Source organism: Drosophila pseudoobscura, chromosome 2 (genome assembly GCF_009870125.1).
Source record: "Drosophila pseudoobscura strain MV-25-SWS-2005 chromosome 2, UCI_Dpse_MV25, whole genome shotgun sequence".
In the NCBI taxonomy this organism is placed as follows: domain Eukaryota; kingdom Metazoa; phylum Arthropoda; class Insecta; order Diptera; family Drosophilidae; genus Drosophila; species Drosophila pseudoobscura.
Genome location: NC_046679.1, coordinates 19,025,357 through 19,041,153, shown reverse-complemented (window position 1 = coordinate 19,041,153; position 15,797 = coordinate 19,025,357). Strand labels below are relative to the sequence as shown.

Here is a 15,797-nt window from a genome sequence, read left to right as displayed (position 1 = left end):
CCGCAGATCTACCCGCCCCAAGCGAGCACCATATGTAGGTTCCCCGTAAGGCTCTACTTGCTACTTACGCGGACGATATAGCACTGCTCTACAGCTCTAAATGCCGCCTTGAAGCAGCAGATGGACTCCAGGAGTACCTCCACTCTTTGGCAGCTTGGTGCAAGAGATGGAATCTAAAAGTCAACCCACTGAAGACCAGTAACCCATGCTTCACCCTGAAAGCGCTCATAGACAACAGCCCACCCATAGAGTATGAAGGCGTAACACTGGACCAACCAGACCCACAAAGGAGGAAAATCTGTGGCATATACCATTTTGAAGATACGAGAAAATTAAAAACGGCCAAAAGTAACAACTAAATTTGCCGTGGCTACGTAGCGCCCGACGACACGTTTCGGCTAAGTCTCTCTGTCTCATGCACTCTTTGTCGTGTCGTTTAGAGCCATACTGGCATACTGAGCCATCGGTTGCGGTCTCAGCAGCAACTCATAACTTTCCCCTCGCGTTTGATAGATTTGGGTCTTTATAAATCCTGTTTTTTACTGTTTTTTCAGAGGTTGAACTAAAAAATAAGTTAGAGATTGAAAAAATACATTTATTTATTTTTCTAAGGGTACATAAAATGATTAGAATATTCGTATAGGTAAATATATATGATTCTAAGATATGCCCTCGGAAATATTAACATTTGAACTAAAGGGATTTCTCGAGGTTGTACTTTTGATTTCATAGGGCTGTTTTATTGGAGTAATATTTCTGGAAAATTCGCTATTGGTTGCTACTTCTACAATCCCCATAGAAATTACCTTTGAAATCACTGAAATGGTGTCTGTTGACTCTAAATAAACATTTTGGTCGGGAGAGTAATGAATTTCGCCACTGCAAGCAACACATATTGCTTCTTCCCCACGTCTCAGCTTATTGTAGATAAGACATTGTTTATGGAAAGAATGTTGACAAAGGAAATAGACAGATTGCATATTTAGCGATTGGCGACAGATATCACATGTACTATTGCGAAATTCTATTGGATTATTTATATAAAGAGAAAGCGTAGAATCTGCTTTTTTAATTTTTTTTTTTAAATTTTCAATAGTTTGCAATTCGTTTCTTGAGTCCAAAATATTTTGGACTATGCTTTCCCTAATAAAAGGTTTAAGTTGCAATGCTTGTATCGAATTATTTCGGAATCCACTATTTAAAATCATTAATAATGAGCTTGTCCTCAGTTCAAAGACGTGATTAAGATCTGGATAACTCTTAATAAGACTGTGTACGCATTTGTCCGATCCTCCATCGGTTACTAGATCTGCGTTATTCAGATTTTTATGAAATTGTTTAATCCCATTCAAAAATATATAGAGTCGACATATAATTAAAACTTTTTCAAGACGTAGGCGACCATTATTCAAAAAATCTAAAACAAAATCGGTGGTTATTTTTTTATCACGCCAAAGTCCAAGATACAGAATTAGTAAATAATCATATAATTGCTCATCACATGTGGGGTAACTTCCAATTATTTCTGATAATAACTTGGCACAAAACTCGTTATATTCCGACAAAATGGAAAAAAAACAAAGAATGTTTTTTGTCGTGTTTCCAATAATTACCGATTTGACAATCTTTAAATAAGTTTCTGGGTTTTTCATTAGTGATTCTGGTCCATATTCTAAATGCAAATGTAAAAGTTCATTGCCTTCAAAGCTTTTGGATTGAGTTCCATTTGCAGAATTTAAAAGCGTATCCAGATTAACATTACCCGTGGTATTGAAAAAAACATTATTGCCAGGATTGAAATCATTCTTCGGTTTACACTTGTTCTGATCAAGTAATTTAAAAAGTTGTAGGTGCTTGTTTTTAGAATGATTACTTTTTAAAAGTTCATATACATATTCTTTTAGATATTCAGTGTACCTGGAAAACAGTAGTTTGGAAATCACATCATAGGGTTTAATAAAGCCAATTGTTTTAGTATATTCTATGACTGCTCTACCCATGTCGCCCTTAAGTACTAAATGATTTCCGTATTGAAACCGCACGCAAGCAGTATCATATGAAGAAACAAGGGCTTCTCTTGATAACAATTGCAAAGCAATGTTGTACATACTTTGTTCAATTAGAAGTCGAATTTTTGTATTCGTATTGTACTGCTGTAATTTGAATATGTTTGTACAAGAGTTATCCCTTTCTTCAGTATTAGTGATAATGTAACATACTTCGTTTTCGCTGATAGTAAAAAGAAAATCTTCAAGTTGTTTAGAAAAAACAATAATTTTGTTTTCAGTATCCACTACAATTAGAGTCACCTTCGTCTTATCCGAAAAAAAAGTTTTTGGACTTTGGACTACAACTATAAGATAATGGCCTACCCAATCCAAACATTTTTTTTCCCCTTCAATGGCATAGCAAGGGCCCCTTCCGTCACGAGTGTAGCAGTATATAGCATCTTCTCGCCCTACTACTAACATAGAATCATCTAATTCTGCATTACTTGCTTTGCGCATCGTACAACAATGATTGTAAGCATGTTTATTATTATCCAGTATATATTTTTGATCAATGGCGCCTTTTTCTTTGATTGTAAAGCAAAACACGCCATCAACACATGTCACAAACATATATGTAGTTTGTTTATCCGTGCTTTGACGTCTGATGTCGAAATGTATTCCATTAATTGCGTGTGCAGATATTGAGTGGCGGCGACTATTTGTCAAAATAAATCTGTTCAATTTTCCATAATGCAACAGAATGTCCCCATTCTCAAAGCCTAAGGCTAATATCAGTATTTTATCCTCAATGACTGCATTGATGCATGTGGTAGGACTTGTTGTATTAATAGTTGCGGATGCAATCAGTGGAGCTCCTTGTTTTTTAGACAACTTTTTTAAATCGTATATATCTATGTGTACTACAAATGTTGCATCTTGTGTGACAGTTGCTAGTAAATTATTAGACGTCAGTGCACATTGCCTGATGTGGCGCTGGCAATGTTGACTTTTAAAGGATATGCACTCCCAGTTAGGAAAGTAAACATGTAGTTGTCCATTTTTGTCACAGAACACTAGAGTATTATTACTTTCACCAGCTTCAGATTTGGTCAGATTGAAACAGTGACACGTAATTTCCTCAATATTCGGGAATTTTACAAAAGGCAATCCAACAATATCAAAAAAGTTGACTTTTTTCCATTCTAAAACTGTAGAATTCATCTTGTATGACTGAAAGCTTATACATACTGCATATACAGCAACAAGAGTATGACCGGACTTTCTATTCAAAAATATTTAATTACATCAAAATTATAACAATATAGAGGGTATTCCTCGATGTGTTGCACCGGATTATATTTACCCACCACTAAAAAGCAACGAAAATATTGGTGTTCCCGTTTTTGAACAATGCAAATTTGTATATCAATTTATATATTTATATTGTATATACTGTTTTTAAATGCATATGCCATAGGTATATATGTATATGTATATACGTATATGTATATATATCATAGGTGATATATCACGCAGGCTCCGTTTTTCACTTACTTGCGGATTACGTTGTCAGTCATGTCCAGAAGGAATCTTTTCCGACCCCATAAAGTATATATATTCTTGATTAGCATCAATAGCCGAGTCGATTGAGCCCTGTCTGTCTGTCTGTCCGTCTGTCCGTCCGTCCGTCCGTCTGTCCGTCTCCTCCAGCGCCTAGTGCTCAAAGACTATAAGAGATAGAGCAACGATGTGTTGGATCCAGACTTCTGTGATATGTCACTGCTACAAAAATATTTCAAAACTTTGCCCCGCCCACTTCCGCCCCCACAAAGGGCGAAAATCTGTGGCATTCACAATTTCAAAGATTCGAGAAAACTGAACACGCTGAATCGTAGAGAATGATTATATCTTCTAGAGTGCAAAACCAAATCTGAACCAGATCGTATAATTATTATAACCACAATCAAGAAAACAGTTTCATTTTTTCTCGCTCTGTCTCTCTCTAACACACATTCTTCATGGTCGGTTTTGCCAATTGCAAAATATGAGTTCAAGGATCTCAGAACCTATAAGAGCCAGAGCAACCAAATTTGGTATCCACACTCCTGTGATATCGGACCTTGACCGTTTTGTGTCAAAATTTTGCCCCACACCCTTCAGCCCCCATAAAGCACGAAAATCTGGGGCATCCACAAATCTCAGAGACTATTAACGCTAGAGTAACCAGATTTGGTATCCGCACTTCTGTTAGATCTCGTTATAAAACGTATACATATCTCAAAATTACGCTAAATAAATTTCAAAATACTAACTAAGTATCGGGTATAACTGTAGAGTTGCGGTGTCCACCTCAACTCACAACGTTCCCCCTCGTTTAATTTAAATTCGTTCTTCTTTTTCCCTTCTCTTTTCATAAGAAATTCTACATTAAATAAATTACAACATTTGAAATTGTAAATAAAAGTTTAGTATTTTTTGTTGGTATTATACTGTATTCTAAAAAAGTTCAGGGAGGAATTTTTCGTCCAGGCATCCTTCCAGTCGTCATTTTTGGACTGGAAGAGAGCTGTGAGGTTTCCAAGTGATTCCTACACCCAGTTTTAAAAGACAATCGATTTAACGTTGTTTTATAAGAACACAACTGTTTCAAGAGTTTTTTTCTTTATTTTAATATGTTAGAAAATGCAATGTACAAAGTAACATTCAGATGCATACATATGTATCACAGTTCAATTTGTCGAACATATAAATTTCCAGTACATTTTTGTGTTAAATATATAAAAAGGTATTTTACATCATTTGGTGACTAGTACTGTTTTTGGTGACCGTTTTTTGTGTAATGTGGAACAAATGTCCGAACATTGCAAGGCATGAGTTTGTCTTTCACTGTATAAATAACGGTTTACATGCAATGTAGAAGTACTTATTAAGTAAAAGTATGTATGTATATCGTTTTCACATACATAGTTTAATTAGTCGGATTTCATCCACCAGAGCTATTTAATTGCTATCCAAAGAGCTGTTATGTAACTAGCGATTGTACACAGAGTTTATGTTAATATGCTGATAAACTTTAAGGGTTGATTTATTTGTAAGATTATGATATACTATTGTATGTATGTTATTACCAAGTACGGCTTGTAGATGTTCTGTTCACGGTTCGAAAAAATCTTACAATAGAGATAGAGCTAGTTTTATTCCGGCTTCCGAAAACTTGTTCCCTAAGTCCTTTATTGGCACGCTTGCAACTTTGCAACAAATCGTAACTTACATACATACACAGTACATAAGTCTCAGTGCACGTTTCGCGGTGCTCAGTATACATATGATTTATGCAACTTATACAATAAATATTGTACATCAGTCTGAAGTCCTTGCATATAACTATTAGGTTTATCTCAGTTTATGTTTTTACGGTGGGATGGGCAAAGAAGACCGCGCATATCCACAAATTTGTCTTGCAACATAGAAAAAAGCAATATTTATTTAATTTGTATTTATTACTAAAATGGATATTGTACCTTGTTTCGTAGTAGCTAGTAGGGCCCACTTGTGCAAAATAACAGTTAATATTTCCAAGTGCTTCACTATCATTTTCATTTCATTTCATTGGTACCATTGATATTGTTACTGATCCATAACACCAACTTAGTGCGAAAGCTTTTAATTTTGTCCGAAGACGTTAAAATATTTGAAATCACAGATGCGCTAAGGGAAAAAGGCTTTGTAGCCAAGACAGTAAAAAATATTATTAACAGAAGCAAAAAGCCAAAACCACTTTTCATGGTCAAGCTCGAGCCAGACATACATATGAACTTTAAAGCAAAACGAAGTACACTCAATCTACAAACTTCAGTTCCTGTAGCACCCCAGAATCACTTTAGAAGAAACGCATAAACGCCATAGTCCAGGGCAATGCACAAATTGCCAGGAATATGGGCATAACAGGACTTACGTACTCTAGGGTCAGTCTGCAGAAATGTGGAAGCTGTGGAGGATACCTCACAGGGAACTATAGAGGCCGTCCAGTTTCCAAGGAGTTCCCCGAGTAATAGCGGCACGCTCTCACAATAGACCCAACGAATTTGCATGATCCCAAATCACACCTGACCTAATCTTCGCAAAAGCGGCTAGGTTTTTGATCCCCCAAACACCATATAGATAGCTTTTTTTAGTATTTTAAAAAGATGACTAGAAAAGCCAACCCAGCCGAATATGGTAAACTCTCAGCAGCCCGCAGATCAGCCACAAAGCCCTATTGAAGCAATGATATTTACTCTGTAGCAAAGTATGATAGACTTTATGTTATTTAGGAAAACAAGTGTACAAAATCTCATGCATCTCTGTAGAATGCCAGTGTCGTTTCACAGCATAAACTTGGGCTAACATGATTCCTATACGGCAAACATATCCATTATATGGAACAGATCATTCGGATGAAAAAGCACACGGTGGGACAGGCATCTTAATCATAAACCGCATCAAACACTACTTACAGGCGACATTTGTAAATCGGGTAATGTAAATTTTACCAGATGCCCAGTAAATGCAACTTCCCAAGTAGCCCGCCATCTGTTAACTGTGGAGAGGTGTCTTGCAGATTGGCACATACAAGCGTTTTGCGGATTATCATCGTCAACACAAAGTGCCAAGAGTTGCTCCACCATTTTAGAACAATGATTAAGTAGCACAACCTCTGAAAAAACATTAGAAACGGGGGGGAACGTTGTGAGTTGCTGCTTCGACCGCAACTCAACATTTATACCCGATACATAAAGCGATACAAAATGTCGTTGATCTAGCTCTTATAGTCTTTGAGCGCTAGGCGCTTATAGGAATGGAGAGACGTACGGACGGACAGACGGACACACAGACATGGCTCAATCGACTCGGCTTTTGATGCTGATCAAGAATATATTTACTTTATGGCGTCGGAAACGATTCCTTCTTGACGTTACACACATCCATTTTCACCCTTACTCATTTTGAGTATCGAGTATAAAAATGCCAGTCGAAAAATTTTTAAAAAAGAGTCCATATGAAAAAAATCATAGTTCACTAAAAAAAAATTAAAGCCCCAGATCTATCAGAAAAAGTTGGGTTGATTGACCTTTAAGCTTTCCAGTCTTCAGTTTTATTCTTGGTTTTTCCATTCACTAAATAAATTTTCAAGCTTAGCCCCGTAATGATTATCTTGGCGAATAGGAATTCAGTATTAGTGCTAGCGGTCTCTGCCTGGGTCTATGGAAATGCATGATCAGCATTAAGTGGCCTATTGGAAGAGACCATTAGCCTCGGTATGAGTACATTTGGGTTCTGGCTGTGTTTTGGAGAAATGCTTGATCAGCAGTTTGGGCAGCTAGCTGATCCGCGCTCAAGAGGCAGATCATGTTGCTGTTCAGAAGGAGTGTGTAACATAAACAATAGTGGTTTATGTCACTGCGCTCATACACGCGCTTATATATGGGTTTATATGTATATATAACAGAGTATTACATATGTACATGCATGGGTTTGCTACACTTTACTGTGATCGTCAGAAAAGGCACAAAGCTTTTATGATTGACGGCAATATTTCTCTCTAAATTTGAGGAGAGTGATGATCCGAAAAAAAGCTTAATCATTAGATGAAAATATCGCCATAATTACTAATTCTGTTAAAGCTTTCTCACACATAATTTTTTAAGTCGATTGGAATATTTGTTCAACGGTGGAATAAGTATCGAAAGCATTTTTGGATGAATTTAAGACGAGGGTTAGATATTTTAATACACTGCACGTGTAATTGCTCATTAGTATGAAAAATTGAATGTTAACTATTTATTGTTGGCTTAAATAATAACCAATCGAGCTGAAATGTTAGCGGAAATTGCGAAATTGCGAAATTAGCGAAATGTTAGTGTAATAAAACTTAAAAAAATCAATTCTGCCAAAGGAACATTGGCGATTATTGTATTTTTCCACTCATACCTTATATGACCTTATGACTTTATATTTTACTGTTTTATACAAAAAATACAATTTGTAGACCCCGAGACCTTTGAAAATTATACTTGTATTAATAAGAGCAACTCTAATGTATTTACCTACATATATATTTAATATTTAACTTACGCTATTGAATTTGTTTCTAATAATTATGAGTTTACAAAAACTTTTTTACAGAGACTACTAATAAGGAGAATTGAAATAAGGTTAACAATGACATATTAAAGATATACATTTACATTCAAATTGTATGGCCATATGAAGCTTATAATCAAGATTATAAGACTATTTATTATGAGGCCAACATCAGGCGAAACGTTAAGAGCTTGGATTTTTTCCGCTCTAATGGTACATGGAGCAGTTGCAGGTAATCCAGATGCAAAACGGCTTTATGACGATCTCTTGAGCAACTACAATAAATTGGTCCGGCCCGTTGTTAATACCACAGATGTTCTTAAAGTTTGCATAAAACTAAAACTTTCCCAACTTATCGATGTGGTAAGTACCAGGAAGAGGTGTATAAATTCTCGTATTTTTTTGTTATATTTGACTACAGTTTTAAATATTTATTTCACATTAATAGGCGCGAGTGTTTTCACGTTTTTCAACTATAAAATTTGTACGCCAGAAGTATTGTACTTCTGAAGATGAGGAATGATAAAACCATTCAAAGCCACTTTTACTGATACACTTGGAGCTGCAAAAATGTATAATAAATTATGCAGCTGTGCGCCGATGAAACTCTTTTTAAAATCTTTAACATCTTTAAAATCTGATATTTTTCTGTTTTTATACCCGATACTCAAAATGAGTATGGGCGTATATTAGATTTGTGGTGAAAGTGGATGTGTGTAACGTCTAGAAGGTAGCGTTTCCGACCCCATAAAGTTTATATATTCTTGATCAGCATTAATAGCCGCGTCGATTGAGCCATGTCTGTCTGTCCGTCTAGGAGTCCCCTCAAAGTTGATGAACTGGGTGCAGATGAACACCACTCATTTTCCCGAAGACGAAAATCTTTAATAGGGAAACATCTGCACCGGTGTCTATAAGCCCCTTGACTTGCACGTCGTTAATTTTTAGAGACTTCAGGCGGTTTTCCTCGTATGCAACGTTTACGTCAGCAGCACTCGGGCAATCCTTAGACATGTGTCCAGTCTAATTGCAGTAAAAACCCTTTAAATTCAGTCCGTCGACAATGTATCGAATCACCGACTCCTTGCCTGTTGTCCCACGTGCAGCAATGCGTTTCATCTGCAGTATACATTCGTGAAAACTTTCGAGACAATTGATTGTGAATTTGCGCACTGCATAATCGCTCACACTCGAACTCCTGTTAAAGTTGGTGACGCAACAGGCCGTACTCATACATAGAGCGGCTGTACCTGCCAATTTTGCTCGGTCTTGCACGTATTTTGTTTTGTCATTTAGTCCGTATGCTTCAGCGTTTAGCTCGAAGATATTAAACCATTCCTGTACCGACATATTTTCTCCGTTGAATTCTGGAATAATTTTGGGAAAATTTGCACTTATCAGCACTTATTTTCATCGAAAGCAGTTAAACCAGCTGTTGGAGCGTCTGTGTGTTTTCTTCTAGGACTGCTGCTTCCTCGTTTGAGTTTTTCTGGCGATTGATCCTGTTTGCTCCTGATCCACTTGTGCAACCATTTTCATTGTTTGTTGTTTGTTATTGTCCTTTTTTTTAATAAAAGCTTAGATCAGCTTAGTTCAACTTTTATTGATGAAGCACCATAAATTGCCAATACGAAAAGCCGGTACAACGGTTAAATCATGTCAATAGAATGACGTCTATCAATAAGATTTTTCATGATTACATCTTGGCAAAAGAAGTGTGTTCGCGTTGGATTCCATACAATTTGAAAATCGGTGTCAATTGATGTAAGAAAATGATAAAAAAAAGGATCAGGGTGCTTTAAAAGATGTTGAATATCAAGCCAAATCAATACTTTAAATGACGGTATTTTACATTTTTACTGCGAGCCAAATGTCCAACGACGCCTGTTTTTTTTTTTTTTGAAAACTGGCCAACGTCAGTTTACACCGAAATACTATAATCCGAAATTTTCTTCTGAGTGCCAAACAATAAAACCACCAAAGTGATTTTTTTCATTTATAATTGAACATAAGCTCCATAAATATTTATCTTAAATAACAAATTGTTTACTATTTCCTTATAGAACTTAAAAAATCAAATAATGACTACCAATCTTTGGGTGGAGCAGGTAAGCTGTCTTTTATTCTTGCTCGGATTAATAATTGAAGGTTTCATTTCCTTACTCAAAATCTTGAATGTGAATTTTATATCTCGAAGATGTTCACCTAAAGTTGCCATGTTAGCTATTAAACTGGATTTGAGGTACCGAAATCCATAGTTTTTATACCCAATAATCAAAATGAGTATGGGGGTGTATTAGATTTGTTGTGAAAATGGCACCACATAACAAAACGTGGATCTTGTGATTGCCGAATCTGGATCAGATCCGATTATTTTTATAGCCAAAAGGAACAAATCAATTTGCAGTGGCTACGCAGCGCCCGATGTACCGCCCGAAGTATCGGGTATAATAGTAGAGTTGCGGTGGCAGCAGCAACTCACAACGTTCCCCCTCGTTTTTTTAGTGATTTGTAATAATTAATTACGAATTAATTAGTTTAAGCTATTATCTTAAGCTTTGCCATGAAATAGTAACCCAAAGTTTGATACGTTTCCCTACTTCTACTACCTGTAGGATATCGATATAATCCATGCCCGCAACGTGGCAATGTGGCACCACTGGTGATCTTCCCTCTCCTGCATTGTAGCACATGGTGTCAAGAGTTATCACATCCAAACGTTCTTACAAAGTTTGCGATCTCCCACCGTCTCTTCCTTTTCTTCGTCTCTGTATGTGTCTATGGTCGGCTATGTTTGCCGAGTTATGCGATACTAATTGCCACCTATGTATGGTATATTATTGTATTGTATTGTTATTTTAACATAAGCTTACAAGTGGCCATTGCGATACGAATATCCTATTTATCTTGGGAAAGTTGGATTTTAGTGGCAGATCAGGCCACTCGTCTGCTATACAGTTGCCCTCAATGTCCTGGGGACCCGGGACCTATATAAAGCTGACAGCAAAATCAGCCCTAGGCAGAATTAAACAACTATTAGTAAAACAGTCTAAGATTACAATCAATTTACTCAACATGATATTGATGTTAGTAAATAAATAATGAAAGTATATCTTCGTATAGTCACATGGAATGCCAATGGGCCTTCCAACCATCGCTTTCTTTATTAAAACCAACAACATTGACAAATTACTAATTTTAGAAACACACTTCACAAAGAAAAATTATATAGTCATTAATGGGTACGATATCATAAATGCTAATCACCTATTTGGAAGAGCACATAGTGGAGGGGGAATGTTGTGAGTCGCTGCTAAAGTCACAGTATAAATACTAGAAACCAATTATTTTTAAAATCGCACATTTGTAACGCTTTTTCGCTTATTTTGACCACTAACCATACAGTATATATGTAGATTTGCCAGTTCATACTAGAATGTGTCACACGCTGGATTACCAGTTTCAAAACCCCAGAGACTTCGGCTCTGGCGTTCGGATACTGACGCGACATCATGAGAGAGCGCAGAGGGAACATCTTTGCATGTGTTAGTACACACGCAATATGTTTCGAGAAAAATATTTGTTGGTAGCCTTTTTTTGTTTTCAGAGATCTGATGCAGCATATTTGAATGTGCACACGCATTCTCACGTACTTTGGGTGTGTGTGTTCTAGCATTGCTGGCCGCTAGATCTGAAATTTAAGTTTGCTTCTTGGTTTGGGGTCCTTTGATGAACTAACCTACCGCCACAGAATAAATGAAGAATGGGCAGGGGGTGGGGGTATGGTACACTGGGGCGCGGGAAATAAAATAAAGCTGTTATTTGTTTGATTTGTATTTAATATCTTTATGTCACTAGATTTAAATGTCACCCCGACTTGACTATGTCTGCTTGTCTCAAACGGACATGATTTCTGTATTGTTGGCTAGTTTCCATGAGCCCTTCTCTTGGAGCTCTCGACTTTGGCTTCGGGCGTTGCGTTCCTCGGCTGCATCTTCGTGTCGGTGGCCTACGTGCCTGGATAGCCGCTGCTGGCGATCGGTGTTGCATTACTTGAGGGAGCTAGGAATGTGATACTCTTTGGTTTTACGACTAGCTCTGATTGGTCGTCATGAGTGGCATGATTCTAAAGAATCATGAATCAATGGGGTACATTGGACTCTAGCTTGGAGTGTGGGAAGAATCAGTTATTGATTCTTGAGTGGTGTCCTGTTACTTTTGTGGATGGGGTGGGTGAATTGGACATAAACATACTGTGTATGTGAAGTGGAGAATTCTGGATATGTCACTCCCACAAAGTTTGTTATTAGCCTGTCCCTAGGCAATTACCCTCGGGTATAGTGACGGGGTGTCAAGTATGAGAGTTGAGGTCGGTTCTTCTTCCTCTTTTATTGTCTGGTTTATGCATTTTACAGTGAATGTCTTAGGATGTTTCTTAAATTTAATGGCTACATGTGCAATTATAATTATTATTGTTATAATGAATGCAATTATAATTTTTATTTGTAATACATTATACAATTTTGTATGTTCTATTAATTTTTCTTTTGACTGTACATAAGAAAATGGTTTTAATCTAGTTAGGTTAGGTTAGGTTAAGGCGGTAGCCGGGGTGGGGGGGATAAGAGCCTCCCGCCCCCCAAGCTTACTTGGACCTATAAAAGGTCCGTTGTGTTGCCGCATGGGCATGTGCCCCTTCGCGTTGCCCGAACCGTGAGAGCATACTACTGCAGGTTAAGGGCAGTCCCATCCGGTGGCTTGGATGTATTTGGACAAGGTCCCTGGTTTGATTACGGACAGGTCCGAAATGTCCGTGAGGAAAGCGGCCCCGAGAATACGAAGACGACGATTTCCAAGGGCTGGGTAGTGGCAGAAGAAGTGGGGGACCGATTCCTCCTCCTCCTCGTCGTGACAACTCCTGCAGAAGTCGTTATGAGGGATTGACAGTCTAGAGGCGTGAGTGCCGATCTGCCAGTGTCCCGTAATGGCTCTAGTAACTGCAGAGCACTGTGCTCTGCTGAGTTTATACAGCTCTGCTGAGCGCTTCTTCGATCGATATGGCCATATCAATCTTGAGACTTTACAGGAAACGGTTTGCTGCCATCTTCTATTGGCATTTTGCTCGAACAATTCGTGCGTTAGGAGCCTGCTCGTAGCCAAGGGCATCGCTACTTGCTCCCTCTCCGATAGGAGAGGAATCGTAGTACCCTGCCTGGCTAGCTCGTCGGCGGCGTCATTCCCCTCGATGTCCCTGTGGTCGGGGACCCATATAAGGAAGAGATCTAACTGCTCTGCGATCTCGTGCAGAGACCTGCGGCAGTCATTTACAGTCGCTGAGTTCGACGATATTGAGCCTAGAGCTTTGATAGCTGCTTGGCTGTCCGAGAAGACGCACACTAAGTGCGTATCTAGACGTAGTTTGGAGACGATCGAAATGGCCTCCTTGATGGCTTCAACCTCCGCTTGGAACACACTACAGTGATCCGGAAGCCTGAAGCAATGACTGATGTTCAGCTCGCTGCAGTAGAGTCCGCCTCCCACGCGGCCGGCTAGCTTTGAGCCATCAGTGTAGAAGTCAACCGCATTTGCAGGTCCTGGTTCGCCCATCTCCCAGTCCTCCCTAGGTGGATTGATACCTGGAAGGGCGTCGAGAGGTGATCACTAGGAATACAGTAATCTGTCCTCTCTGGAAATTGCGGGAGTCTCATCAGGAGTTCCGAGTGCTCAACCGCGGACGCCTTCCACAGTCTGGCTTCTCTCATTCTGAGTGCGGAAAGTGTTGCCACCTTCTTTCCCATGAGATCTATTCAGCACAGTATCCAGGGCTTCCCCTGGAGTAGTCCCGCCAGTTATGCATAGCTCTGCCATGCGTTGAGCTCTGCTGAGTTTATTGAGGCTTGTCCTTTTGTCTAAGACTGGCCACCATACCACCACTCCATAGAGCATGATCGGTCGTATGATGGCGGTGTAAAGCCACCGAACTATGTTATCTCTGGCTATCTTGCGACTTTCTTCTCCTGCTGCAGCTCTAAAATATACTCTTCCTCTACAAGCTTTTCTAAGTCACTGTCCTGTTGTTGTTTTCGTCGTTTTCTGCTTTCCTCTACATTCGCATTGTGGACGAAAACGAATAATGTCGTTCAAGTCTCCCTTGCTTTGTAGTGTAGCCTCGTCGTTTTGTAGCTCTGTAGCTCTTCGTCGTTAGCTACCTCTGCTCTCTGCACTTTGACGAAAACGAATAGTGTCGTTTTGCATCCTCTTTCCTCTTTATTTTCGTTTCTCACTGCCGCTTCTCGGCATCTGCTTTCGTCTTCGTTGCTTCGTTGGTCGTAATTTCACAATTTTGCGCAAAACTTGATGGTATTGGCAACTTGTACACGAATACACATTCACTTGTGGTTCTTTCCCGGACGAGCCCCCAAATTGTAGGGATCCTTGGTGAGCTCCCTACAAGTGAGTAAGAATCCGCTCCAGAAACTCCATCAAATGTAAGCCACACGTCGTTGTATTGTCTTTATTTTAATAAACGGTTACAATAAGTTTCTTTTTCTTAACACGTTCTTCTCTGCACGTCTACTCGCTCCCGCAGTCGAACTTTTACTTAGCTATCGATATATCTTCCTCTCATACCCTTGACTATCCCTAGCGATAGATCGATACTCATTAAAGGGCTGCCAACCCTACACACATTATAAATTCATATGTATGTCTTTATTCTTCTCTAATTCTCGGGAATAAAAAAGAATAAAGAAATAGAATGTAAGTCCGTACTATAGAATTACTATAAATTAAATTGTTACCATACCATGAGCTTTGACATTAACATGGAGATGTCCTAGGGCATAGTCGATAACATTGTCATCGAGAATTGCCGTACTGCAGGGTATTGTGTCTTTACTGACACATGCAAAGATGTTCTTTCTGCGTTGGCTCATGCTGACGCGGCGGTAGCCAAACGTCAGACCCGAACCCCATGGGACTCCATAGTCTGTGTTCGACGTGCGACAAATTCGTTCATCTATACTGTATGGTTAGTGGCTTTTTCAAAGCTCACAGGATCATCAATAGACCAGTAACTGTGCTGTATTAAATAAAGCTTTAGACCTTTGAAAGTTGCTATAACGCGAAAGGAGTGCTATGCTCCTCCTAGAAATATTCATAATACCCTCTGCCAAAAAATAATAATAATCTCCTTATTTCGCTTATCAATTTCACTCTAATCTTTTGTAATATATCTTAAATTTATAGTCATGGTATGATTACAAACTGCGATGGGAGCCAAAGGAGTATGGAGGAGTTCATATGTTACATGTACCATCTGATCATATTTGGAGACCGGATATCGTTCTCTATAATAAGTAAGTAAGAGAGATGTAAATAACATTTCAATAATACTTTTACTTTAGTTTTATGAATTGGACATTTATTTTTAAGTTTGTTGTACGTCATAGATAAAAAGTTCAACAAAAGATCAAAATGTCTTTGAATATAATGTCGTCCAACCGTCGTAAAATTGTCTACTAGTCTGAAACACTAAATCTCCAAAGAATGGGGAAAAGTTCATATTAGGTATAATTATAGGGAATACAAAAAATTATAAAATAGAAGGCTATTCAAAATTAGCTTAATTATATATTTAGATAAGACTTATTTAATGTAAGATTGGAAGCAGTCTGCCAGAAG

The 15,797-nt window shown here is 38.4% G+C and overlaps 2 protein-coding genes across 7 annotated transcripts in view; one reads left to right on the top strand and one right to left on the bottom strand.

Annotated features, from left to right (window-relative positions):
- Positions 1 to 574: 574 nt before the first annotated feature.
- On the bottom strand, positions 575 to 3,286 carry Vps11 (vacuolar protein sorting 11). The gene has a single exon (XM_002135739.3). It carries the CDS (start codon positions 3,210 to 3,212, stop codon positions 660 to 662), a length of 2,553 nt encoding a protein of 850 aa, XP_002135775.2. The 5' UTR covers positions 3,213 to 3,286; the 3' UTR covers positions 575 to 659.
- Positions 3,287 to 4,500: 1,214 nt separating this feature from the next.
- The window catches only part of nAChRalpha4 (nicotinic acetylcholine receptor alpha4), a 57,656-nt gene continuing 46,359 nt past the window's right edge, over positions 4,501 to 15,797 (top strand). Inside the window, exons 1-4 of one of the 6 annotated variants that reach the window (XM_033377095.1) lie at positions 4,501 to 4,776; positions 8,157 to 8,477; positions 10,178 to 10,222; positions 15,363 to 15,472. In XM_033377095.1, coding sequence (XP_033232986.1) covers positions 8,238 to 8,477; positions 10,178 to 10,222; positions 15,363 to 15,472 — 395 coding nt within the window. In that variant the 5' untranslated portion in view covers positions 4,501 to 4,776; positions 8,157 to 8,237. Of the gene's footprint in view, positions 4,777 to 8,156; positions 8,478 to 10,177; positions 10,223 to 15,362; positions 15,473 to 15,797 lie in introns of those variants that run through there. The other 5 variants (XM_033377092.1, XM_033377091.1, XM_033377093.1 and 2 more) reach the window with 5 other exon arrangements.